The 27,332-nt window shown below is 40.9% G+C and overlaps 1 protein-coding gene across 4 annotated transcripts in view; it reads right to left on the bottom strand.

The window, feature by feature from the left end:
• The window catches only part of BMP2K (BMP2 inducible kinase), a 68,342-nt gene extending 46,627 nt beyond the window's left edge, over positions 1 to 21,715 (bottom strand). For 2 of the 4 annotated variants that reach the window (XM_065061689.1, XM_065061688.1), the window contains exons 1-2: positions 21,010 to 21,715; positions 808 to 926 (exon numbers count right to left, since the gene is read on the bottom strand). In XM_065061689.1, the coding sequence (XP_064917761.1) occupies positions 808 to 926; positions 21,010 to 21,163 (273 nt within the window). In that variant the 5' untranslated portion in view covers positions 21,164 to 21,715. Of the gene's footprint in view, positions 1 to 807; positions 927 to 8,838; positions 8,966 to 21,009 lie in introns of all 4 variants that reach the window. The other 2 variants (XM_065061687.1, XM_065061686.1) reach the window with 2 other exon arrangements.
• Positions 21,716 to 27,332: the final 5,617 nt, after the last annotated feature.

Raw genomic sequence — 27,332 nt, 5'->3', positions numbered from 1 at the left:
AACAACTTAAGAGCCAATTTACATGTGGAGTTAAGCAATGCTTATTTCTCATTTGACTATAGAAGTGTTGTCATCTGTACTACAGAGGTTCTGCCTATAATATAACTTGCTGGTAACATCAAATAGGTGCTGTTATAATCAGAACACAAGTAAGCTAGAAGTTTCTGGAGATGGAGACAACCTTCAGAATACCTGCTGGAAGGCAGTATGATAGCTTTTCTCTTACCCAGTCAGCAACTAATTTATTTTTTTTCTTTAATCCTTTTTCTATCTGTCAAGTAATCATAAGCCCAAGTGCGCCTGAGTAAACCTTCTAGTTTCTCCTTATTTGCTGATCATCTGCTTAAAACCAAGAGAAACTCTGATGATATAAAGGAGTTGTGCTATACTCCTATCAGTTATTTCCACATTGGATGGCAACTTCAAGAAAATGCTTGCACTTACTCAAAATAACAATACCTGTGGAAGCAACCAGTAGTGTCATTCAGCCAACAGAGCTGTGACACACAGAGGGCTTGAGTATTCAAGTTACCACTGCAGAATTACCAGAAGTTATTTTCAATTGGGAACCAGATTTACTGACTAAATTGACTGTGGTATGAAGTACATTTTTTTATCATTGCTTTAGAAATTATAATAATGCACCAACCCTCAACTGAGATCTACTTTCTGAAACTAATAGTGTAACACCAGGACTGCAAGGTCAAAAAGAAAAGTCATCTATAAGCCATTGTCATTGAAGAGGCATTGGGTGTATGTATATTACAAATTAATATATTCTCTAGCTACACAAAACAAGTTTCTTACCATAATTGTAATTTCTCTCTTGCATACGTTGAGATCCATCACATTATTAACATACATTCGTTTCAGCGCACAACGTATCCCACCATGGGTACGTACAAGAAATACAGTTGAGAAGCCACCTGGAAGAAACAATTACAACTGAATGAAGCTACTTAAGTTTTTGTTGTTCCTCCAGCCAACACCACTACACACTACAAAATGTATGAGAAAGTATAGGTCAGTCATTGCACGAGGAGTAAAAGTTAGAAATTTGCCATCTCAGTCCATTTCACCTATGTGAAGTGTTCTTGACAAAAATGTAAGGATCTTACAATTTTGTTACAACATTAAACAAAAATACTTGAAAAGCATTTTCATATTCAAATAAATTTATAAAGCCCAGTGCAAACTAAATATGCAGGTTATCAACCCAGAAGTGCTTTCAGAGTCATTCAGAAACATGAACGAAGATAAGGTATTCTCCAGATCTTCACAAGTTCTGAACCCCCAATACTTGATAGAGGTTAATATTAACTCCCTAAATTTATATCTTAAAACATAACAAGTAAAATACTTAGAAAAAATAAAGTTGTAAGCGATGCTAAAGAAGTCACACAACTTGCCAGCATTCGCTAAAGACTGGTAGAACCTCAACACAGATGGTACAAGCAATCAACTCTAAAGCAGTGTTTTTATTTAAACCCATACTAAATATGCAGTTAAGAATTAAACTTTTTCCCCCAACTAGTCCAATCAGGAGCATTCTTAGTTTAACAGTAGCATGAACTGAAAGCCATATATAAATACTCAAGCCCACCTCCCAGTTTCCCAGCAGCTGATTTTGTTTTTCTCTTCTCTAGTAGAGAAGAATCATGCAGACAGGAATTACATACAGAAGCGAAGTGAAACAGCCTACACAGAAAGTACTTCCAAACACTCATGCAAACCCAAGGGAAAAACAACCACCTCCCATTTTATCTGTCTTCTCTTAGCCTTAACTATTGCTCAAGGCCTCAAAGCACACTACATTAGCATCACCTCAAGCGTCACATGCACAGCTTTCCCACAGTTTTTAGAGATCTGCCTCATAGAAGAGCTCATCTCAATCTGTGCTTTCCTCAATTGACTACTGTCTGATGGTAAGCCAACTATTATTACCATGGGAACTTTCAACTTGTGCAAAAACTAAGGTATATAATCAGGACAGAAAGACGTAAATTACAATGATTAACCACTGATAATTAGGTAGCCAACTGAAACACAAGCTTCATGTTTCCCGATAGAATCTGCAATGTGCATTTATGAAGTATAATGCACCTCATCTGACACAAGTCTCATGTGCTTGAACCAATTTACAACTGAAGAAGCTAAGTTGTATTCAGAAATTTTCTTTAAATATCAATTTTTTAACTCAATTGCTTATTTAGCTTAATAAGATGCTATGCTGCCAAAACAGAGTTACTGCCAATTTTAAGACAACAGCCTAAATTCTGCAAAATTATTATACTTAAACTAGTTTACAAAGGGCTGTTCCCAAAACACTGACAGGACATCTGCTCTTAAAATACTCAGGTTCTACTGCTAAATTCTAGCTGGGGCTGGAATGATCATATAGGGCTCCCCTAAAACCAGCCTAAGGAATTGCTTTAGGAGTCATGTACAGACCTACATTAGTGTAAGATTTCTGCACAATTCTCTCAGTAAAAAGAGACTTCTTTTTTAAGCACCAATACTTGACCAAAAAAAGAAAACAATATGTGGCTAAAGCACAAAAGTCTCACGATGACAAGACAAAAATCACTTCTTGTCTTTTTAACCAGTTTTACAGTCTTAAAATTCTCAGACTAGCAGGAGATCAAGAACGAAATGCTGGATTTCAAGTTTGCCCAGCAATTGCTTTGATGTAACCAGAACAGACGTGACTGGGTAAAGACAATCAGCATAAAGTACCAAAGTAACCTCAATACCCAGAAAACTGCTCTTCCTGCCATTAGGTACCAAGACTGAGGAATACTTGAACCCTGAAAGAGCCATAAAAGCAGACCTAGTGTCCATTTTGCCAAGTAGATATGTGACCCTAAATGGATTTTCATTCGGAAATACAACTGCTATAAAAGTCCTTTCATCAAAGAGCCAAGTAGCATAACTCTGAACAAAACCTGAGCAAGCATATTACTATTTACAGGAAAATTAATAGTAGTCAGTGTTCAGGGAACCCTGATCCAGCAAAACCCTGCACCATTATACTTCCGATCTTTCCAGTAATATTTGATGTTCAGCTTCACACTGAAAGTATCAAAGCAAGCACGCAGTGCTGGAAATGTTGGGGAGGGCAGGGGAGAGGGATGTGGTGACACAGAGGAGGTACATACATCACCTTGTCTTATATGGAAAACCAACAAGAAATAATGACTAGTTGCTTTGCCCATAGACTCTGTATCTGCAGATTTAACAGAATTACTCTCCCACGTGTTGGTCAGCATAGGAGCTGGCATTTCAACAGCATTTTCAGAAGCTGATAAAAATGTTTTATTAACTCATGCCAGTGAAGACAGAAGAAGTACTCAGTTCTCCGTAACATAATGCATCCAAAAAAGGGTTAAAACAGAACTGTCATATGCCATGGCACATAAAAAGATGACAAGGAAGTTTCAGATCACATCTTTTTCTACATACTTTCATTCTTTCCCACCCATTGAGACAATTCTGGTTGCTTTAAATTCCCAATATAGTCAAGTCACAACCCCCCAACAGCATCCTACAAGTATCTTCCCACAGACAAGAAACACCACAACATGCTGCATATGGTCTCAAGACAGGTATGCAGGTATGAACTTACTAGCATATATCCCTCACCACCTGGACAACCAGCAACAGCTTTGCTAACTTTGAGGCCTTTTGATAAAAAAGCAAACACTGACAGGCTTGAGGCATCAACCACCTTTCTAAAAAGCCTGTTCCAGTGTATATGATGCTAATCATATGTAGAAACATTTAAATTCTTAATGTACTTATACATACGCCCTCATGTATGTACACAGGTGTATTTTTCAGTAAAGCATATTCCACAAGTCTCAGTCATAAATGCAGGGCTCCGACACACAGCTCCATCCAGAAGAGCAGTTGACACATGTTGCCTGCAAGCTAAAGAGCTAAGCATTCCCAAAGCCAAGAGCAAAAACAGCTCCCTACCTTTAAAAGAATGCATTTCTTCTATGCACACGTATTTTAGAGTTCAATATTTCTCCACTTTGTTTTAAGCGTGCAGACAATGCATACCAAGGGACAAAACACAGTTCTTTTTCCCACTGCCCACACAAATTCCCACTGTGTAACAATCCAAATATCCTGGCTAGTTTAGACAAGGAGTACCGCTTTCTTCAAATCAGCCTCTGCTCTTAAGTCAGCACTGTGAAATCAGCAACTGTGAATCACATACTCCATGGGACAACCTCATGAGCAATTACTCTCACATTTTAGTTCTAGCCGCAACTGCTGTCCAACTTGGCAAAAAAATATGGTAAAAGCACCTGAGAGTACTTGCAACATCCAAGACACTTCAAGTTACTAAGGTGCTCTGGGAAAGATGAAATAAGGTCTGCTACAGATTTTCATGAAAAGTTGTCTTATTTAGTAACATCTATGCAACAGATATGCCCAGGTGTCACACTAGGGAAAAAAAAAAATAACCTGGTGTTTTTACTGGGAAGAAGCAGTTACAATGCAAAGCTGAGCATCCAAATGCACAAGTTATTTCTTAGCAATTTAAAAATAATTTAATCACCTGATACCATGTGCAGGCATACCCAAAACTCATAGATGCCAGGGATGCAAACAGATGCTAGTATTTTTACCATGAAGCAGTAGTAAAGCTTTATCCCCAAAATTCACATACTTAGAGACTCCAACATATCAAATGTACTTTCTAAGTTCATGGCAAGCACACGTATGTTTCTGTGAGAACAAGAAACTAAGATACTATTAACTGGCCTTTTAATAAGTTAGTCTCCACAGAGTCCAGAAGATGTCATTTTTCTTGCTGCAGTTTGACACCTTTCTGAGAATGTTGCAGAGAGAAGCTTGGATCAAGTCTTTCCATGCACAAAAAGTATTTCTACAGACCTCTATTCTGTCAAACCACTATTAAGAGCATTTAAAAAACTTATTTCATTGGATGATACAGCCTTCAGAACATTCTTTTTCTATATAGAGCATCTGTTCTAGTCAGCTAGCATCCTACAGCACTATGCTGCATTGTCAACTAAATCTACTACTTACAAACTGAAGCACTAACACTGTTGTTTAAGCACATTTTATCCAACAGGCAGCTAATCAAGATACTCAAGCTTTGATCCAGCCAACAGCAAAAGGAACAACGCTCATTGTTCTGCATTAAAGACAATCATATCACTCACCCTACATGCTTTTCAGAGTATCCTGGTGATTTGCTACCCATAGTTGACTACTAGAATAACAGAACTGTTTCTGTGCCATCTTCTGTCTGCCTTGCAATTCCTGTAAAATTCTGTCAGGGAAAATGAAACTACATTGTCTGATTATATCGTTTAATGCTTGCTCTAAAAAAAACCAACAAGCATCTGATATGCCCTATAAGTAATACATCTTATGCACCCAAGATGAAACATTGTAATTCTCAAAGTAAAACTGATCCCTTCTCTACTCCATACTCCTGTTAGAAGAAACATGACAAACCTCTCTACACTTCAATTTTTAATCAAGCTGCCTGAGAATTAGCCACAAACACTGTACTACTTTCATAATATTACATTACACCACCTCTTGCTATTCACTGAAAAAAAAAAAAACACACCCCCACGCATCTACAACTGTATTTAACAGCTTCCTCCAATTAAGTTAACAAATACTTCCCTTCTCCTTAATAAGGAGAGAGCACAGAACACGACTAGACAGTCATCTAGAGTTCAGCTAATTAATTGTGAAAATTAAAACATTAACCTCTTCACCTACAGATTTTTGTGACAGAAGCACTCCTCCTGTTTGAAATAACAGAATTTTGGTCAGCAAGTAGGCCTAACCAAAGTTAACCCTACTGTGCGAGGCTATCAGTGAGCATATAGCACCAAGCCACAAAAAACAGTCCAGCTGAAGACTGGGCTGATAAGCAGGCAAAACCACATGAAGACAGCAGAAAAATTGACTACAAATCCACTATTTGACACTTTAAACAGCTGCAGGCATCAGAGTGCCTTGAATTCTCCCTCCATAGCAGCTGGCTACACAGTTGTGATCTCCCCTTGAGCAGGGACACCTCTCAAGGCTGCCCTTACATGACACCAGACATCCATGGGTTGGCAGGTGACAGTCGCTGCACACATGTAGCATTTAAGATATGAATAGTAAACTTATGCAATAATCTTTGTATCCCACACTATAAGAGGAGTAAATAGTGGAGTACTGACCACCAATCCACCTGTAGTTATGAAATCTCTTACATACCTAAATGCAATGATTAGAACTCACACTACTCAATCAGACCCACCTGAGTGATCTCTAACTCTTACCTGGACAATTCTGAAATCACATAGTACAGAAATTACTTGTAAGTATTGAATATACTAATAGAAAGTAGAAAATGATGGTAAAATCCAGCAACAAGTCACAATCCATTTGGCTTCATCACAAAGTCAGCTCCTACAGCTCTAGGGCTACAGCACCATGCAGACACTTGCGACTTGACTTACCAAAGCAGAGAGTTAAATTTAACACAGACGGAGGGGTACTGTAGTTTTTTCTAACAACAAGAATGAGAACTTACAGAAACAGTAAAAGCACTTATAATTGAAGAGACTTATCCAGTCTGCTCCCAGCATTGGTGGGGACCAGTGTGGCGGCTTGACCTTGGCTGGAGGCCAGGTGCCCACAAAGCCACTCTATCATTCCCCCTCCTCAACTGGCCAAGGAAGAAAAATACAGCAAAAGGCTCGTGGGTCTAGATAAGGACAGGGAGATCACTCAGCAATTATTACCACAGGCAAAACAGACTCAACCCAAGGAAATTAATTTAATTTATTACCAATCAAATCCGAGTAGGATAATGAGAAATAAGGACAAATCTAAAAACATGTTGTTATCTCCATCCCTCCCTTCTTCCTGGGCTAAACTCCACTCCCAAATTCTCTATCTCCTCCCCCAAACACTACAGGAGGATGGGGAATGGGGTTGTGGTCAGTTCATCACATGTCTCTGCTGCTCCTTCCTCCTCTCCCTCTCTTCCTCTGCTCCAGTGTGGGGGTCCCATGGGGACAGTCCTCCACTAACTTCTCTAATGTGGGTCCTTCCCACAGGCTGCTATTCTTCAGAAACTGCTCCAGCATGGGTCTCTTCCACGAGGCGCAGTCCTTCAGGGGCAGACTGCTCCAGTGTGGGTCTCCCACGGGGTCACAAATGCTGCCAGCAAACCTCCTCCAGTGTGGGCTCCTCTCTCCATGGCATCCCAGGTCCCACCAGGAGCCTGCTCCAGCATGGGGTCTCCACAAGGTCACAGCCTCCTTCAGGCACCCACCTGCTTCAGTATGGGGTCCTTCATGGGCTGCGGGGGAACCTCTGCTCTGGCATCTGGACACCACCTCCCACTTCTTCAGTGACCTTGGCATCTGCAGAACTGTTCCTCTCACATCTCACTCTTCTCATTTACTGCTGCACAGCAGTTCTTACTCCTTTTTAAATACATTATCACCGAGGCACTACCACTGTCGCTGATGGGTTCAGCTCAGGGCAGCAGCAGGCCTCTCTTGGAGGTGGCTGGCACTGGCTTTGTCAAACATGGGGAAAGCTTCTGGCATCTTCTCACAGAAGCCACCCCTGTAATTCCCCCACTTCCAAAACCTTGCCACACAAATGAGGAATACAACCAGAAAACACTTCAGCACAAAGCAGGCTTATCCAAGTTGTCTTATGCAGTTCACTGTACAAATACAGCACAATTATTTTTTTACAGGCACATCAGGAACTAAAGCAAAAAAACCATTTCATTCGGCATCTCCTACTTCAGTGCTCAAGGAACCAGTCTCCAGCCTGGGAACAACGTTATGTTCCTACAATGTTTCCTGATTCTGAATGATCTTAAAGCAATTTTTACTTTTCAGACGCACAGTAGCACAACCAGTCCATTTATTCACTCTTCCTTTGCAAATGTACTTCTCGCATACCCCAGTATGCTTAAACAAACGTATCTTCTATTTATAGAGCAGGTCAGCATTTCTCAAGTGACTTCCCTTCATACAAGCCTACCAAGTTCTGTCAAGTATTGATGTTGAGTTTCCCATCCACCAAGCATTGGAGCAATTGTAATTGCATTTCTTACTAACTCTGCATTTTTAGATTCTCCATAGCTGGCATAAACTAGCTCCTGAGTTAAACAAAACAAAACAAACAAACAAAAAACACACACACAACAGAGATAGAAGTTCAAGAAACACAATCCACACTTCTGAATGCAAGAAACACTTGTCAAGTGACAACTGTTTGCAGAACCAAAGTTTTTCTCCAAGGGACAGAGGTTCACATCACTGATGCTTTCCTTTCCAAACAGTATGCTTCAAGAAAAAATAGAAACCCACACAACAGAACACTACCAACCAACCTAAACACTTTTTTTTTTTAATCAAAGGTAAGACTGTTGACTAAACATCTATATAAGGGATTAGGGTGTGTAATCTAGGCCAGAACACTCAATTCAAGTTCCTTTCACTGTGCGACTGAACCTCGAGTCTCTCAAATTTTAGTACACTAGATACATTCCATTACTCAAGATGTAACCAAGGTGATGCCTTTAAGTGGGATGTGCTCCCTGCCCAACTTTTCACAAGAAAGCTTCTCAAGTTGTCCAGTTGATAAGACACCTATAAGTAGCATCCGCTAGCATGGTTAAAAAACAAAACAAAACCAAAACAAACAAACAAAAAAAACCAAACACACACACACAAACACAAAAACAACCCAAACAAACAAACAAAACAAAAAAAAACCACACACACCACACCAACACAATATTTTGAACAGCAGTTGTACCTTCCACATGTGGCAAGGTTTTTTCCCCATCCCTCCAGACTTTCAGTTGGTTCACTGAATTCAGCTCCATCTGTACTTTATTCTAAACTGAAAACAGAGGGAGTCTGAAAAATCAGGATGATGACATCTGCAAATATAGATTAGACAGGAAAATTAAGTTGCTCATTCTACAACACTGAGGCTAGGATCAATAGAACCCATGAATTCCATTCATTTTATAAATTTTATAGATTTCAAATGTCAATTGCTAACCATTTTTAACACACACAATAGTTTGGTTTAAAATAAAATCCACACACAACACTTGATTTGAGCTCCAATAAACAAGTGTTGAAATAAAATAGTTACAGAATAGTTTAATCAGTGGGTACAGACACATTATGTACTTCACGTGCCACCACTGCAACTGTCTTAGAAGTGAACTCCATTTTCATACTGAGCAGTTACCACCCAATTAAAAACAAACAAACCTTTGAACTCTTATTTGCCCTGTAGCTCATCTTTCATTTTCCTTGAAGTCACAATTTCAATTGTGATTTAAACATGTGAGCTAAGAATCCACAGCAGAGAAAGTCAGAGAATGCATATGTAACCTCACACATTAATAACTCACTGAATACTGCAAAGCTACCGCGGCAGAGAAACAAGGCAAAGCATAAGGTGCCCAGCTTCAGCAAAATAGTTAGCTCTAGAGCACCTTGGAATAGCACCACCTTTCACTGCAACAGAAACAAAAGTCACCAAGCCAAACAGAGATGGACCAAACAATTCATAACGCAATTCATTTCAGACTAAGGCTGCTGTCATAGGAAGATTCTCCACTGTTTTTCTAAGGCATAATACACATACTAAACTAGCAAGATGAAATCTCTTCACTGCTACAAAGAATCTACATAGTCTCCCCCACATCTCCACATCCAAATGTCATCACCAGTGAACTCACTGACCATTTTCCATAAATAAGCATGATCAAAACTGGATTAACTCGCTGGAATTAATTAAGAATACCTGATACAAATAGTTGAGGCTATCAGTAGAAGGATTTTCACTATCTCACCTCATGAGCTCGTCTGTCTGTAAATACTGGTGTACATTTGAACTCTAAACATACCAAAGGAGCAGATACAGACATATCTGGAATACGAACAACAGGGAACCAATACACTTTAAAAGCAAAATAGCTGAGATTCAACCTGCTTACATGAATAAATAGAATTTAAAAATATTTGAGGTAATAATGCTTCCTTGGTACCTGCATGGGGGCAAGCAGTCCTTAAAAGTTCTATTTGGTACATGTTGAATTCATTTGAATACTTCAGTTGGCATACAAAATATCTATTAAGACTGTGATCCAATCATTCTACATCACATTTATGCTCAGGATCAATTCGCTAAAAATACTGTAAATTTAAACCAACATTGGAAAAATGTCAAAAAGTCTGTAAGACTAAACCAAATTAGATGAAGAACACTGTTTTCTTTTGATAAGTTCCTACACAGTTACACTGCTTTTAGAACTACCATAACAATATAAACCTTATTTTCTTTCTTCAGAGCACCTAAGTCATCTCTGGATATCTCATTCTGAGAACAAACATCCCCCTGCTGCTTTCATAAGTTCTTATTAAGTAAAAGCCAAGTGATAACACACAAGTAATATCTAAACTGAACTCAAGGTGAAGGTGTCTACTCCACAGACACAGACCATGCTACTGAGGTCTATGGAGAGACAACAGGCTCCAAAGGATACAGTTACTTAATTTTTTTTTGTTTGTTTGCTTCATTTTAGTTTTGGGGAAGAACAAAAACATGTTTTCCTGCACATCATGCACAAAACAGAACTGATTCCATGTCATAACAAATTTCATTAATGTTTCCTATTTTTGCCTGTTGGAACACATGCTATATTCAAGTCAAGTCCTTCTACATTTGTGTCAGTAAATAAGTGCCTTATGTTCTTAAATTATCTATTTGGTTTATATCCAAGTAATTGAGTTCAAAAACAAAGCACAAAGAGGAATCGCACGTTGTGGTTACACAACTGCAATCCAGAAGAGCACCTGCCTCAGTCAGAGTTCTTAAATAGCACAAAATAAGCCCATGCACATTAGCAGTTACATGATTAGCTCAAAGTTTTGTTCTTCCACAGCTTGTCTCTCCAAAGGAACACTGCTTTTATACAGTTTCAGGCATATCATTTAGTAATTATCAAAAACCTAAAGCAACAACAACAATAAAAATTGTTTAGCAACCATTTTTCCAAACAAAAGCATATGCAGTTTTTCAACCTACAGGAATGGCAAACGAACATAAGAACATGTCATACTGACCACTGACTCAAAACTATGAGAGAAGTAGCAAAACACTGCAAGAATAACTTTTTAGAACTGCTGCTGAAAGATAACAAGATGCAGAGACAGAAATCACAGTCCAAACAAGAATTAAACCAAGAACTGGACCATTTCTGTATCTATCTTAGTGACTTGTGCATTAAAGTTTCAAGGCACTACAGGAACAAAGTTATCCATTAAAATAATGAGCAAGTTTGGAAGGAAGCCCAACGTACACACTATGCAGAACAGAATCTCCTCAAGGCTTGGAAGATCAGAATTCCTTTCATGGTTTTGTATATGGCAATCAAGGCACAGCATTTACAGAAGCAATGAGAAAGAAAGCATCCTAGAGCCAGGACATTCCAAACTCTACCAATAGCTTTTCTAGGAACCTGTTGGATGTCCTGGGGCAAATCTCTCATCTTCCTTTATTTCTTCATCTGCAGGATAAGGACACTGCCTAAGGGGATGCCACATTCTAGAGATCAATACTAACCTGGATACCTCTCAAAGAACAAGACAAAAAACGCTAAGAGGTGTGCGCTCTCACATGAGTCTACGTAGTCATTTCTTCAATATTTTTACCATTTGCATCAGAAGCGGCAAGGCAAAAAGGATGAGAATCAAGGCTAAGAAAATGCCATCATATCTTTACAGGGAAAGCACTGCGAATTAACTAGTTTTCAGTTCCACAACACAGACAATGTTTTATAACGTGTTGATATTGCTCAAGAACAAAGCAGCAGTAAAATGTCTTTTCCTACTCAAACCAAAATAAATATTCCCCACTTAATTAAAACAGATCTCTAGGATCAAGCTGGCTTTTTATTTCCAGTTGTTAACCTGTATGTTTCAGTGCATTCCCCCCCACACTGCTTCTGTTGAGAGATCCAGTTTCACAACTGACCTCATCCTTATCCAAGACATCTCACTGCTACTAGTAAAAAGTAACTAACCTAGACAAGTAAGACTAACCAAGACACGCATGAATCAGAGGAGAGGAAGGGAAAGGTCCTACCTTCTTAACTGTCAGACAAACACTCCAAACACCAAGAGACTGACATCCATTCTCAAGACAACCAGGAAAGCAGAAGAGGAATTCACTTCTATTCCTTGTCAGCAGGTAGACATCATGAAGAGAAATAACAGAACCTAGCCCTTCAAGAGAACAGGGGTTTCATGTTCACAGCCTATCTTCTTAAGCTAGAGAAGAAAATACAGAACAAGCCATCTCAGACTAGAGATCACATCACCTGTGTCAGAGCCCTGGCACTTAGCATCCCTGTCATGTGGAAACTAGTCTCAGACTTTCAGCTTAAGGTATCAGGCAAATACTCCAAGCATTTCTGGAAGCAGCTGTTCATCCAGTATATTAACAGCTCTTATGCTAAACCTATAGAAACACAGGAGGAAAAACCTTCCTTAGAAAACAGATGGCTGCAAACCTAACAATTCCTTAGAAAAAGGACAGCACCTCAAGCAACCAACTTACAATTAGGAGACTGACCATGTCTGTGTTCCCAGTTAGTCCCAAAAGCAGAATAAAATTCGCTTAGCGGAACCATCTGCTATCTGACACCCTTACACTCTGCATTTTAGCAGGCCTGGAGCATTCATAGTGTCAGTTAACACAGCTTCGTTTGCACACAGCAACTCAATCAACTACAGTAAGCTACTTATCTAGTCTATTATGGAGGCAAAAAATAGCCACAACAAATAAGATACAGTCCAAGGTTAAGCAAGTAAATATTTTCAAGAAGGAAGACTTTAAAAGAATGCTGTAAACCAAAACAATGCAAGAGCCAAGGAGCACAACCTAATTGATTACCTCAAGCATCTTTCCTCTGAGTTTGAGGTAAAATCCATTTAGCAAGAACTGAGGCAGTCATCAGCATGTGTGCACACATTTACAGCTAAAACAAACATATACAGCAAGAAAAATGTCAAAGTTCATGCACTTAATATTAAAGCATGCTCAATCTTCCCAGATACGAAAGGAAAGTAAGCCTGTAATTAAGCTGCTCTGTAGAGACAGAGTTCCCCCTCCGCTATTAACTTCAGTTCTCTATGCACAGAACTGTGCAAATACTTCCATATGGGTAACACACTAGTTTATGACCGACAGCTCTGATATTGCAGTAACAAAAGCCCAAAGAAATAAACATATACTTCCCAGAATCACTGGTTTCTAATTAACATCCGTCTGAAAATGAGTTCTACTTTTATTAACTAATAAAGATTTTGTTTTCTACACTGACATCCAAAATACTAACATCTAATAAAACACTTGAAAAGTCAAACCAACAAAACCCACACATCCAAAATAAGAACCTGTGCAGCTACTTTTAAAGCCAGGCCAAGTCCTTCCCATACAAAGCTAATCTGTCCTCTGTTATTACATGCTGCCTTACCCTTTGAGGGTGTCCAGGAGTTTCACCATAAAAACATCTGCACGCATACACCCTTTTATGACTACTGTAACAGTAGCATACTTTATCAGAACACATCCACAAGAAAAAAAAGCCAGTAGATGGCACATACATTTGCTACATCTGTCTTTTGTCAAAATTTGGCAAAGGAAAAATGGTTTGAGTTTGTGCATCATGCTACTATGACAGTGCTACAGATCAAGCTGCTGCTTCTAATAGCACCATCTGACTATTGGCTACTATCCCAAAAACTTACCTCCAAACTACGAGATTACAAAGTACTTGCTCAGTATTTAACTACTTCTGGGCATGCAAAAGTTAGATTGATGATCTTGAAAAAGAACAGAACAATTATGTGCAGTTAACAGAGGTGTAATAGTACATGTTCATGGACATTGCAGTGCAGAAATCAGTGTCCTTAGAGGATGCAAATACATAACTTGACAACCCAAGAGCAGTAAACCACGCATGTGTAAGAGCTGAGCTTGGTCTTAGCTGTACAACAGAGACCTTTGTCAGCTTAAAGAGGTTTCCTAACCTGTTTATTTCTTTGTCTATGTAGAAGAGGCACATGACAGCTCTGGAGAGTAGGGTGAGAATTACTGTTCTACTGAAGAACCACCAAAGTTCAGGCAGTACGCTAGCTATCCCACTAACAAAACTCCAAGCTTTTATTTGGTGTGCTGTGTTACATGAAAAGACATTTTTAACTGCACCTTGATGTAAGACCAGGATCCCATGTACATACCCCAAACTACTTCCTGCTATGTTTTCCTGTTCATTACACAGAATATAGCCACATACTGTAACAGGCAAAACAAACCTCTTGTTTCAAGCTGTTAGCTGCCTGCCTAGGCTTGAAAAGCCCAAAGATCAATCCTAAATACTACAGCATAGGCTACCTATCTTTCATCAGCCAGAGATCAAGACTTGGTTCAGCATCTCACTGCCTGCCATTCTGAAGCTACACTTGAACTAAGGCAGCCATGCATATTATTGGGCCTGCTAAGAGCTTTAAGTGTATTACACTATATTCTACACCAAAAGGAAAATCAGAATGTTTTATTTGTGCTGCTTTTTTCACCCTTCATCTTTTTAACTTGAACAAACCACTTCTGCTACCCAAATATTAGCAAAGGAAAACTGCTGCAGGCAGAATAACAGGTGTGACCTTTACAGTTATGGGGGAACATAGAGTCAGTGATGTTACACACTGGGGGGAAAAAACAAAGCAAAACAAAACCAAACAAAACCCCCAAGCCCCACAAACACAAAAAAACAAACCACAAACAAAAAAACACAACAAAAAAAACCCATGACCAATCCCAACTCAAATTCCACAAGTTATCTTTCAAGACAACCTTCCAGCTCATAATCCATTGGAACAACTGAACTAAACTAGATTCCAACTGAAATTAAAACTGCAGTTACTGCAAAGAGTGGCCAGTAACATGCTCCACAAACAATAAAGGAATGAAAAAAACCAATCATGAGTGTGTCATGAAATTGCCATGCCACATAGTCATGACAGGAGAAGTGACTCTGCACCACCTATATTTGTAACACCAGACACAAAAATAAGCTCCCCACTGTACAGTCAGAATCTCACAGTTCAAAAGTCAGTCCAAACCACATTTAAAGGCTCTGAAGTACAAAGTTAACAGATACAATGGCACTTCTCCCTGTTTGCCTCTTTAGCACAAAGCATGACCAACAAGCCATGTCTCCACAAGAAAGCAAGCAGTGTATGCTGTATAGCAGCACACTTAAGAGTTTATAGCATCTTCTGGAGTTGCAAATCCCAAAGATACCTTACTCAAAAGACTTAAAAATCAGGGCATGAAAGGTTTATCAAAATGGGTCTTAACAAGTGATTCTAGAAGGACAAGAGCCACCTTACGCACATCAGAAACTTCATCTACTTAGACTACAAATTCCACTCCTATTGCTAAGACATGTAAGGTTAAAAAAAAAAAAACAAAACACACACACACAAAAAAACCACCACACTAAAAAAAAAACAGACAACAAAACTTTCCAGACTATCCTCATTTTAGGACTGATGCTGAAGAACTTACTACACCTCCCTTCTGGAAAATAGGCAATTTGACCTTTACCACAGCTGTAACACTGATCACATATAAATATTGCCCTTCTTCCCTCAGACAGTTCATTGAAGAAAAACCTCCAGTAAAGGACACTAGCACTAAAGATTAGCATGACAATCTACAAACACACAGCACAAGATCTCACAAAACAGAACTTGGATTCCTCTGCACTGAGGTGCTAGTTTCCCTATGCCTCAACTGGAACAGTATGAAAATAAGATACCAAGTGAATAATCAATGTCATCAAGTACTTGCAGAGACTACATGCTCCATTTAAGTAGGATGGTAGAGCTTGCAAGAAGCTCACGCCTTCACTAGTTTGCCAGTAATGACTCTAAGAGGTTGCAGGGCAAGTTGGATTATGAAAGAAAGCAGAATGAATTTCCAGCCTTATAAAGGGAAGACTCAAGGTTTTCACTTGTCTTCTGTATTGAGAGGTCCCTCTTCACAGAAAACTGTGCCTTAACCAGCATGTTAAATACATGAAGCAAACTTCCTGTGTCATACTAACATTAACTCGCTAACTCAAAAACAATTATCACCTGAGTGTTTTTTCCCTGCCTCTCCAGTTCAACATAGCAGGTCACTTAGAAAAATAACAGCTTCTGAAGATAAATCATGAGAAGACTCAACACCACACAGCTCCAAACTCACTATTTTATCAGCTAGAACAATTTAAAAAAAAAATAAAATAAACCACACAGTATAACCACTATCATATGACTTATTTCCACATACACTAGGGCAAAGGAAATAGAGAAAGTGACAGTGCAAGAGCAGTAATGTGTCCTGTTCAATCCTTCCTTTCCAAAGTTTCAAGACACAGAAAAGCTGAACAACAGCCTATTGCCTTTTCTAAACACAGTGACACTACCTACCACTACTTTACATTCAGTGTGGATACTTCTGGGAGCAAGCAGCACAGGGTGTTACCCAGTCTGTTCTGTGTAAGTCTCTAGCATTTTACCTCCACTTCCATCAGCAATGGACCTACTGGTGGGAGGGTGAGAATGGAAAAAATTGTACTGAATTAATGGCAGGAGATTTTTGCTTCCTCCAAATACAGCAAGCCCAACATAGTCCTTCCCAAAAAAGAAGGTTTTCAAAGGCAAGATCACCACCTCTTTTGCTATATTCACAGCACACTAGGACAGACAGGAAGATGGACACAGGACTACTGCCTGACAGGGAGTTACCACATTTCTCTGTTGTACTAAAAACATATCTGGGAAGCACCCAGATATGGTAATAATTGTCCTGGACAGCAGGAGAACAACCAGCCTGAAGAATGCCTTGTAACTGCCTTGAAATACCAAGACACTCAAGACACTGGATGACAGTTTATTACCTGTACCACAGGAGACAAAAACCACTACACAGTACTTGTTTTGTTGTTGTTGGTTTTGTTGTTTTAGGTTTTTTTAATATAAAATGCAACTACATATGCTCCATGATTCCATTAATTAATTCTAAAGAGCAAAGAATGAAAGCAATATGATGAGCATCTTTCTATGCCCACAAAGTAGCTTCCAAACCAAGCCAGTCATGGTCAGGAGTGAAGCTTGACAACCTACTGCATATTTCATGTACAGTCTCCTTTTTTTGTTTTGGTGGGGTTTGTTTTTTGGGTTTGTTTTGTTTTGTTGTTGTTTGTTTTTAAACCACTGCAACTGTCTCTGCTTTATCTGCAGTCATTAAAACATATCCACATACTAAGTTGCAACAAAATGCCCAGCATGCCCACTTCTGTCTGTTACTAGTACAAAGACAACTTCAAACCTGGAAAAGTCTTTATTTACTTAGTTTAAACACACTGAAGACCTGCCAAGCCATCAAGACAAGAAAAAAAAATGTAATATCTTCCAATGGCTACCCTTACAGTATCCAGTAAAATTAGTTACACTGCAGTTCTTACACTTCACTATCTCCTTTCTGTTTAAGTCAATGCAAAAAATGAAATCATATTCCCTCCATGTCAAACCACAACTTTCTACTTCCTTCTTCTAGAAACCAAAAACAGCTTAGAAAGTTACATATTTTTACTTACCTTTTCACTCTTGACAACATTAACTGTTTTGCACTGACATTTGAGATAGATTTAAAAGGATGTTTCATAATTTGACACATCCAACTCATGGCCATTTCTGAACCAGGAAGTCTTTTTCAGTATTGGAGTCATCATAACTAACTTTGGAGTCCCTATGCACCATCTGTAACTTTGAAAATAATTCTCCATGTATTTTTCAGATTTTTTCAAACTTCAACTGCATCGCATATACTCTTATTCAACAAAAAGATACAAAGAAAAGGCCTCTGCTCTTCCTTGATCAGTTATTATTTCACAGACCTTTGAAATGAATAGAAACTCGCTGTCTACATCAAACCTTAACCCAAACGGATTTGGTTTTCCCCATGTCTGGGTAATCAACCTTAACAACAAACACCTCCATCCAACAACACACTGACCCTTGGGTAATTAAGGCTAAGATGTCACCAGAAGAGAGATGTGTTTAAAACAAAAGAAACAATCTAGTAGCCTACTATGGATAGCACTTGAACCTTTATACCTACTTTGCTACAAAAGGCTGCTGTTCCTCTAGACAGTAGTATACATTTTCTAGCAAAAGCGCTAGATTATAAAGCTACATATTTTTGCCTTCACAACACCGCAATAAAACAATATCAAAGATGACAGAAAGTGTTTTGTGGGCAACATCTGTATCAACATGGAGAATCTACCAAAGATTCATTCTTGCATCCTAAAAACATAATTACTTCTTGAGCCTTTTGGCATCTCTACTACCACCAGCTCTAGTTAGAGAGAACCTTCCCAGGACAATTCAGATGCAAAATATGGAAGGGGTCTATGCAGGGGTGGGGTGTCTAAACAGTTCAAATCTGGCTGACACAAAATGGTATTGACCCTAATAGCCAGCAAAAAAGCCTATCCATATCACTGCTAGCAGAACATTATATATCCATTCCGAAACAGGCTTATTGTTCACTACATTCATTAATTTATTAACAATGCTTTGTGTTACACAACCCAAAACCCTGAAAGTAACTTGTCAATGGTTTTACATCAGTACTTAATAACAGAAACTACCTGACCAACTGAAGACCCTCAGTAAAACTGGGTTTCTGAAAATGAAAGGGGACTTGGGGGTGAAGAGAATTTGTTTCCACCCATCCCCACAAAGAAGGAAGATTCTTAAGCAGAGGATTTATTAAGTATTAATTAAGTACTAATCATAGATTGCAATATGACTCATATAACATCAATAGCATTACTCACTCTTAATCATTACTATTAAGTCCAGGGAAGACATGACTGTAAAGAAGTAATTCCTAGACAAAAAGCAACTTTTTCACTCATAAGCTATTGTGCTCAATTAGGAGTACCAGAGTCCCACCTGAAAACTTACTCATAGTGACCTTCTCATCAGCCACCACTGGGCACACATGGGTTCCCAACACACACACTTTTAGCCCATTCCCAAGAGTTGGGAGAGCATCATTCCCCTGGCTACCTCACTTCTGCCCTACTACCTCAACCACACAGTTATGCCACCTGTTATTTTCTTCTCCTCTAAGCCTTTTAGGGTCTATCCTACTGAATAGCTCCAGTGTTGACTGTCAAGACTTCGCCCAAGACATAGCAGATTTTCACTGCTCTGACTCTTATCAGTTCTAGTCCTAGTCACCTGTATTTAAGAGAACACATGAATGCTGTGGAAAACTTTATATTTCTGTCTCAAAAGTAAGGAAGCCAATTTGTACAACACTCCACTGCTAAAATTATTATGCTCCCTGCCCCCAAGACCCTAAGGACTACGAGTTTGTTTCTGTGAGCTACATAAAGAAGAAGAAAAAATAGTGATCTATAGTGGCTCTTCAAACTGCACATTATGAGAAAACTTTGAATAATATGCTAAACTGAACCCAGCACCGTGCAGTTTTGCTGCTTTCCCCTAAGCAGCCCTGCAGAGAAAGGACCTTCTGTCTGACTACAGGGACTGTGAAGGAGCTCTCAGCAAGAACCACTTATATTTTAGGCAACCAAGTATGCAGTTTACTAAGCCCTGACCTCATTTTCATAAGCCAATGACAAAAGGCTGTGGTCCAAAAAAGTACCAATTCCACTATACTACTAAAAGTTTTTCAAAAGAGTAATGAAAATTTAAGTACTCCCTATATGGCTCCATTTTCTACCTGCATGTCCTTGTTCAAACTGCATCTTAAATCATCATCAATAAACACACTTAAGTTTACCAGTACATTTATGCATAAACTAGTCCAAGCAATGCACAAACATAAAAGTGACAAAGGTAAATTATTTTACCCACAACATCCAAAGCAGCATGTTCTAGTGCTGCAAAAATTCAGCATCTACCAAGTACATGGGACTAGCCCTCTGCTCAGTGACCTAGGAAGACAATTATGCTTTTTACTTTACAACATCATCTGCCACAAACTATAAGATATCAGCACTGCATTGCTTCCCCCCCACACACAGAGTGCAACCCAAAGATGGCTGTTGTCAAGATGCCCCATGCCAGTGTCTATTAAAGTTGCAGAGCTGACAAAGTCTAGCCAACTCTGTGACTATTCGAATCCAAACATCTTTATAAAGACCCAGTGGAGGCCTAAAAACATGAAGTGCAAGTTTCTGACAAGAATTACAAGTCAAGCACCCTGCAAGAAGGGGAAAATGAGGATTAGCTGCAGCAGAAGTTGCTAGCACTGCAAGTTCACTCATGACCCAGCCAGAAATCTACTGCATCCCAGCAATAAAGATCACGGGGTTTATTTGTTGCATGTCAGTAGAAGGAAAAAGCCTACTACAAGATTAAAGCACCCTGTTCTGAGGCACGGCTTACCGGCCACACCGTCTGCAACCCCAAATGATCTGACCGACGAAACACCAAGCCCACGAAGTCGTGCTGTTATCTAAGGCATCTAACACGACTCTACCCGCGACAGCATGCTAGGAAACTCTTAAGCCACTAAACGAGCCCCTAGCACCAGCCATCAGCCGAAACAAAAAAATACCAACAAAAAAAAGAACTTCAAAATAACCCCCCCCAACCGGCTTACAGGGGCTTATTCAGGGACGGGAAGAGTGAGCGGCTGGTAAGGAAGGCGGCTGCTCGTCCCGCTGCCCTCGCGAGGGCGGCACGGAGCAGGGCAGCGCCCCCCGCCTCTCCCCAGGGCCGCGCTCGGCCTCCGCCGCTCCCGCTCTGCCGCTCTCTCCCTGTTCCACGGGCACCCCGCACGGTAGGGCCCACGTCCCTGCGTTACCTTCAGCCAACAGCTCCTCAGGAGTGACCTGGTAGCGTCCGACGGCGAACACCTTGCCCAAGGCGACGCCGCTCCCCCCGCCGCCGGAGCCGACACACGCCGTCCCGCTGCTGCCACTGCCCTCGGACTTGGGCATCCGAGAAAACTTCTTCATAGTGAGCGGAGCCCCGCCGGGCCCGCGAGACGGGCGCCGGGCACAGGCGGCTGCCCGGCCCCGCGCGACGCAGGGCGCCCGAGGAAGAAGCCGCCGGTCGGGACGAGCGTAAGGCGAGGGCGGCCGTTACCCGCAGACGGCCGCTGCCCAACGGCTGCCGGAGAAACGGGGGGCGGTATGGGGGCTGCCCCGGTTCACGAGCCGGCCGCGGCCCCCGCCCCGCTTCTCCTCACCCGCCACCGCCAGCTCCCTGCACCCGCAGCGACACCCCCTCCAGGAAGGGAAGGAGGGGGGAGAGAACGAGGAAGAGGGCGGGCACAGCACAGCACAGCCCAGCCCAGCGCAGCCCAGCGCAGCACAGCACAGCACAGCCACAGCGCCGAGACAGGGGAGGTTCCCACAGCTCCGCTGCCGCCGGGACGCTACGCGCACTTCACCCTCGCTCGCGCAGCCGCGAGGGCCGGCGCGCGCCGTAGGGAGGCGGACGGACAGGAACAGCCGCGCTGCCGGGAGCAGCCCCCTCTCCCGTTTGCGGCACGAAAACGCATGCGCAACCCCAGCGCCCTCACACTCCCGTGTCCGTGTGCTCCACCCCTGCCGCCTGGCCGGAAGTGAGGTTGTCAGCCTCGGGCGAGCACGTGGAGTGGGAGGTGGGGAGAGCGAAGCGCAACGTGTAGGTCGCCGCGCTTCTTCGCGCCCCGACGCGCGTGGCCACCGTTAGGGGTCCCAACAGTGTTACCAGCTTTGCGCCCTCACTGTGAGGCGCCGCTGCCGCCGCGGGGCCCGCGCCTGTTCGCTCCTGCGGAGCTGTCGCCATGGTAAACACACGTGGGGCAGGCGGGGCTGCTCGACCTTAGCCGCGGCCGCCTTCACGACGCTGATGATGCTTCACTGACCCAGCCCGCAGCAGGACGTATCCCCGTGAAAGAGGCCTATGAAGAGGTTGGGCCTGGCATGGTGCAGCAGCACCACTGTAAAGCACTTCTGTGGTGAAAACGGCTGTGAGGTTGCCTGTAGATCCTCTGGGGTCTGTTGAGTGCTCCCAGGGGAATAACTGTAAAAAGCCTTGGTGACGTGCGAATTCCCAGTGGTGGGTCTCCACACATGCTAAAGAGAGGTTAGGAAGTAATTGACTGTGAGGAAGTGCTGTAACGATGGATCTGGACCCGAAAGTATCAGCTGTGAATTTCACACTCTGGAACGTACACTCCATGGACATCTTCCCTACAGACACTGACAAAGCAACCATGGGAATTTTCCAACACAAGCTTTGTTTCACCTGTTACGTTTTTGTTAAATAAGAATTGTATTTGAGGAATGGTTTCTGAACCACCAGAAGCCCTGTGTCATCAAGTCACTTGCTCATCAGCTTGATTGGCAAGGTGCAGAGCCACAGCAGCCAGGGAGCTGCTGGCTGTGAGGTGCTTTATTATCAACATGCTACTAGATGGCAAGTGCAACTATTTAAGGCAATATTTGTCACAGTTCCTAGAAATAATACTTGAGAAACACCCTACGCTTCCAAATTATTTCTCTCAAATGTCTGATTCAAGTCAAGACTGACACCAAATTTCAAACTGTCCAAAGTGCCAAGGATATCCATTTTGTATACTTAAATAGTGGTTCTAGTCCCCCCAAAATGGCAAGAAATGAGTCATTGAAAAGGTAGCCGTATGGAGATATAGCGGAAGATTTGCCGAGGAGATTAGTTAAATGTAAATATACTCAAGTGACTTGCACCTGTCTGTAGAAAAATACATACATCACACTAATTGTTTTTCTGACCTTGTGTGCTTGATGAGTAGAACCTCTGTGTTAGATAACATAGGCCTGTGAGAAACTCTAGGCACCTTATCACTATGTCAGAGATTCTTGCTTTGTTGCGAGAAAGAGCGGGAGGCTGTGCCTGCCTGAAGCCTTGAAATACAGGCAAGCTCAGCAGGCCCAGTGATCTTCCAGCAGGGCTGAATTTACCAGCACCTGTGTCTCCGCTGGTGTCACCTCTGCCTGGGAGCTTAGATGTGGCTTCAGAGATCCCCCAATAGAGAGGTAACTAAAATAAAACTTGCTCTTTGCAATGCATTAGTGGCCTCTGGTTCTTCTTGCGATGTGCCTGCGTATGTGTACACAGTAGCTTTGTTTCTAGTGTGTTCTCCTTGTGTAGTCACCCCTGTGCAAATACAAACAAGGTTTTTTTTCACCCTTAACGGATGAAATAATACAATCAAAACAAAATGGATATGAGATCTCCTGTCAGTCTTCCATAGGAATGAATGAAGCTGCATTTTTGGCATCTCTTGTGGGAATTTAAGAATGCAGTCTTTCACAATGAACATCTAGTTTTCAATGGACATGAATTACAGCCATCAGTTCAGTAAAAGCTCTTGAGATGTCAGAAGCTCAAATCTTTGGGTTAATGTTTCAATAATCAAATTAGTTTTGACTTAATCATATTGCCATACTTACGAGTCAGTAACCAAATGACAGTATTTCTCTTCTGAAGTGACAACTATTCATACATTAAAAGCACCAATACAGCTATTTGCATAAGTAGTCCCTCTTCCTGTAGTCGTTGCCATCCTTTCAGTAACTAGAGATCAGTTTTTCAGCAGCAGATACTCTTAATTCACAGTTTTCCTTAGAAGAGAAAGGTATTTTGACTGCAGATGAAAGAAGCAGAGTACTGTGAGGAGAATGGCATAATCAGTGGCATTTCATTAAGAGGACAGTTTTATAGTGATATCTGCCTATACTCCTTAGATAGATGCTTTTAATTATGTCTTGGAGAAAAATTGCAGCTAGGTTAAAAGCATATAAGTTTAGCACCAGTGAGTAATGCAATTTTGCTTGTCCTCAGTAAAATTTATGTATTTTCTAAAAGTCACTGCAAGAAGCTAGGATTGGCTTTTAGGTTAACTGGTTAGTTTTTCTTTGTTTTGGGGGTCCCTAGCATAGCCCATGTATCTTTGTTCTTTTTAAAGTAAGAGATTAAATTATTGCTTGAGTTACTTACTTACAGACTGGGCAAAATGAGCACTCTTGTTATACTGGGACTGAATGCTACTAACCTTTGTCTTGACATACCAGCGGACGTAGAGGTCAACTGCTAGGCACTGTAGGCAAATAAGTATATCACTGTTACACATGGAGTTGTGGCAAAGAATGCATAGATAGCCACAAAAGTGTGAGTCTCTCATAAGGATCTCCAAGAGCCACACCGCAGCTACCTTATGATGCTCCACAGCCCATTTAATCACAGACTCGCACATGAATGGTCTTCTTCTTTAAGATGCCGGCATGTTGTGCAGAGGTTTCATATTAAGGATTCCCTTTTATTCACTACAGGTCAATGAGGTTGAATAATAGAGACAATTTTGACAGCTGACTAAAAAAAAGGTGCCCGATCCTCCAAGCAGGTGAGCAATAACTTTGAATAAGCGAATAGACCCACTGACTTTAGTTCCTCACCTGAGCAGAGTGACATTTTGACATTTCTAGAAGATATCTTAATTTCCAGAAAGGAAGACCTGCGAGGCATCTTTCACTCAGGGTATGAAACCCAAAGTAAACTCTGCTCTCCCATACTGAAATGAAACCTCCTATTTGGTTCAGGCAGAGCAGTGATGCTTCAGTCATTTACATCTGGAACACATGCAGTAAAACCGACCTCTTTAATGCCTGACACTGTGACAGCAAGACAGACGGATCAGAAAAGTCCTTTCACTAATTAAAAAAAAAAACACATGCACACACAAAAACAAAACAAACAAACAAAAACAAAACAAACAAAAAAGCCAAACCAAAACCACAACAACAACCAACCCAAAAAAAACCCAGGTAACAAATTTTAAAACCTTGAAAGTAGCCACAAGCACAGTTATTTTCAGGGTGATGTCAAACAGTAGACGGTCTGAAGAAAAAATCCAGTGACAAAGGACAAAAAATCAAAAGTATGAATCCTAAAGTGAGAAGAGATGAACTACAGGAGTGGAAAAGATGGGGGAATCTTAGTGCAGAGGCTCCATTGAGGCCAGGATATCAGTTATCATTATGGGGGGGGGGTATACAGTGTTTTTTTCTTAAACCTTCAACTTGATAAATCATGAAGTCATAAGAGATATTCAGCTTTTGTTATCAAAAACCATAAAAGAGCAATGAAGGTCACCTTCTGCTTTTTACGACTGTGGAGTCAACAGTGAACTTTGATAGCACAGAAACAGAAGAGAAGACAAGTGTCCCAGTCACATGCTGTGTATGTCTCCGTTAAATATTGGTATATCTTGCTTCTTCCTTTCTTTTATCACCTGGGGCCTAAAATGCTGATGCTTTCTTCCTGTTTTAGTGATTGCATAATGGTAGATCTATAATAGCATGTAAGTTATTCCAATTACTGCCTTTATGCAGCACATAGTATACATCTTGAAAATTCTCACAGTTAGTTTCACAAAAACAAACCTCCACAGGTTTTTTCATACAATAGTAGCTGTCTTCTCAGTGTCAAGGTAGTGAGAGTCATAGCTCATGTCAGATAATGCATCCATGGCTTTATTTCATTGTGCTTGACATCCAGGTCCCCCTCCTGTCTCTTCGATGCTAGATGGCCTTGAGCATGCTGTGCTACCTCAGTATACAAAAAAGTTTTCTGACTATAAATTAGGATAAGGTAGCTTTAAGTATGCTGCTTCACCTCCATACAGGAAGAATTTTCCCCTCTACGAAATTATGGTAAAAATTATTTACTCCATTATAAAAAGCTTTGAAGATGGATTAATCGATTAAAGCTCTAGAATTGCTGCTAGTTCATGCCGTATCTAAGTAGGTACATTAAAATTATAATAATAATAATTCATAATTTTGCAAGAGCCTTTCCTGAAATAGGCTGTCCGTTGTTCCACTATGCAAAAAGATGGAGACAGTGATATTATGCATCCTAGTGACTGTCATTTCATGCTCTGCAGCCCAAGTGCATATTAAATAGGATAAATAAATCTTTGGCATGAGATGGGAGTTCTGGAAAGCAGAAAAGCTTGTTAGGAGAACTATGTTGGATCTGGTTTTGAGTATTTTGAAAGTAGTCGTAAAGCTAGAAGAGTCAAGTGTTTTGAGTGAAAGTGATCACAAACAATTAAGTTCAACGCGTAAAGAAAGGTGTATTAATGATAAAGCAAAGGTAGAGAACTTCAGAAAAAGTCAATAAGTATCAATGGAACTTATGGATGAGACCTTGGAATAGCAAGCCAAGGAATAAAGGAGTGCAAAATACCTGATGACTTCGGAAAGGCCTATAACAGACTAAGCAACTGAAAAGATGGGCAGCTTAGTAAGGAAATTATATAAAAATCTGAGATGGAAACTTTTTAAAGGATTATCTAAATAGACTGAAGAATTCATGCTAGGGCTACTATTGCCTATTTGGCTGTGAACTGGGGCACTGCAGTATAACAGAATATTTCAGCTGGAAGTAACCTACAACGTTCGTCTTGCCCAACTGCCTGACCAACTTCTCAGCTGACTGAAAGTTAAGGCCTGTTATTAAGGGCATTGTCCAAATGCCTCTGAAACACTGACAGGCTTGGGGCATCAAACATCTCTCTAGGAAGCCTGTTTCAGTGTTTGACCACCCTATCTGTAAATAAATGCTTCCTAATGTCCAGTCTAAACCTCCCCTGGAGCAGCTTTGAACCATTCTCAGGCATCCTGTCACTGGATACCAGGGTGAAGAGCTCAGTACCTCCCTCTCCCCATCTCTTCCTCAGGAAGCTGTAGAGACCCATGAGGTCACCCCTCATCCTCCTTTTCTCCAAACTAGCCAAACCCAAAGTGCTTAGCTGCTCCTCACAGGACATGCCTTCCAGCCCTTTCACCAGCATTGTTCCCCTCCTCTGAAGGACCTTCACATCCTTAAGTAGTATGTGCTGGAATGGATTTTATTCAATATTACTGGATAGCCTGGCTGACAGAAGAACACATACTTCCAAATAGTTTGGGTGAATCAATACCTGAACAGCGCTGAAAGTTCTTTGGAGGAGAGAATCCAAATTTGGTGGGCTCTTGAGAAATTGTATGCAAATAACTATATAAAAATCGGCAAATACAAATGCAGTAGCTTAAGGACAGGAGGAAAAATCTTATTCAGTAAAAAATCAGAAGTATCTGACAAAGCAGCAGG

The sequence above is a fragment of the Columba livia genome, chromosome 4, assembly GCF_036013475.1.
Source record: "Columba livia isolate bColLiv1 breed racing homer chromosome 4, bColLiv1.pat.W.v2, whole genome shotgun sequence".
NCBI lineage: Eukaryota > Metazoa > Chordata > Aves > Columbiformes > Columbidae > Columba > Columba livia.
This window is presented reverse-complemented; position numbering and strand designations above follow the sequence as displayed.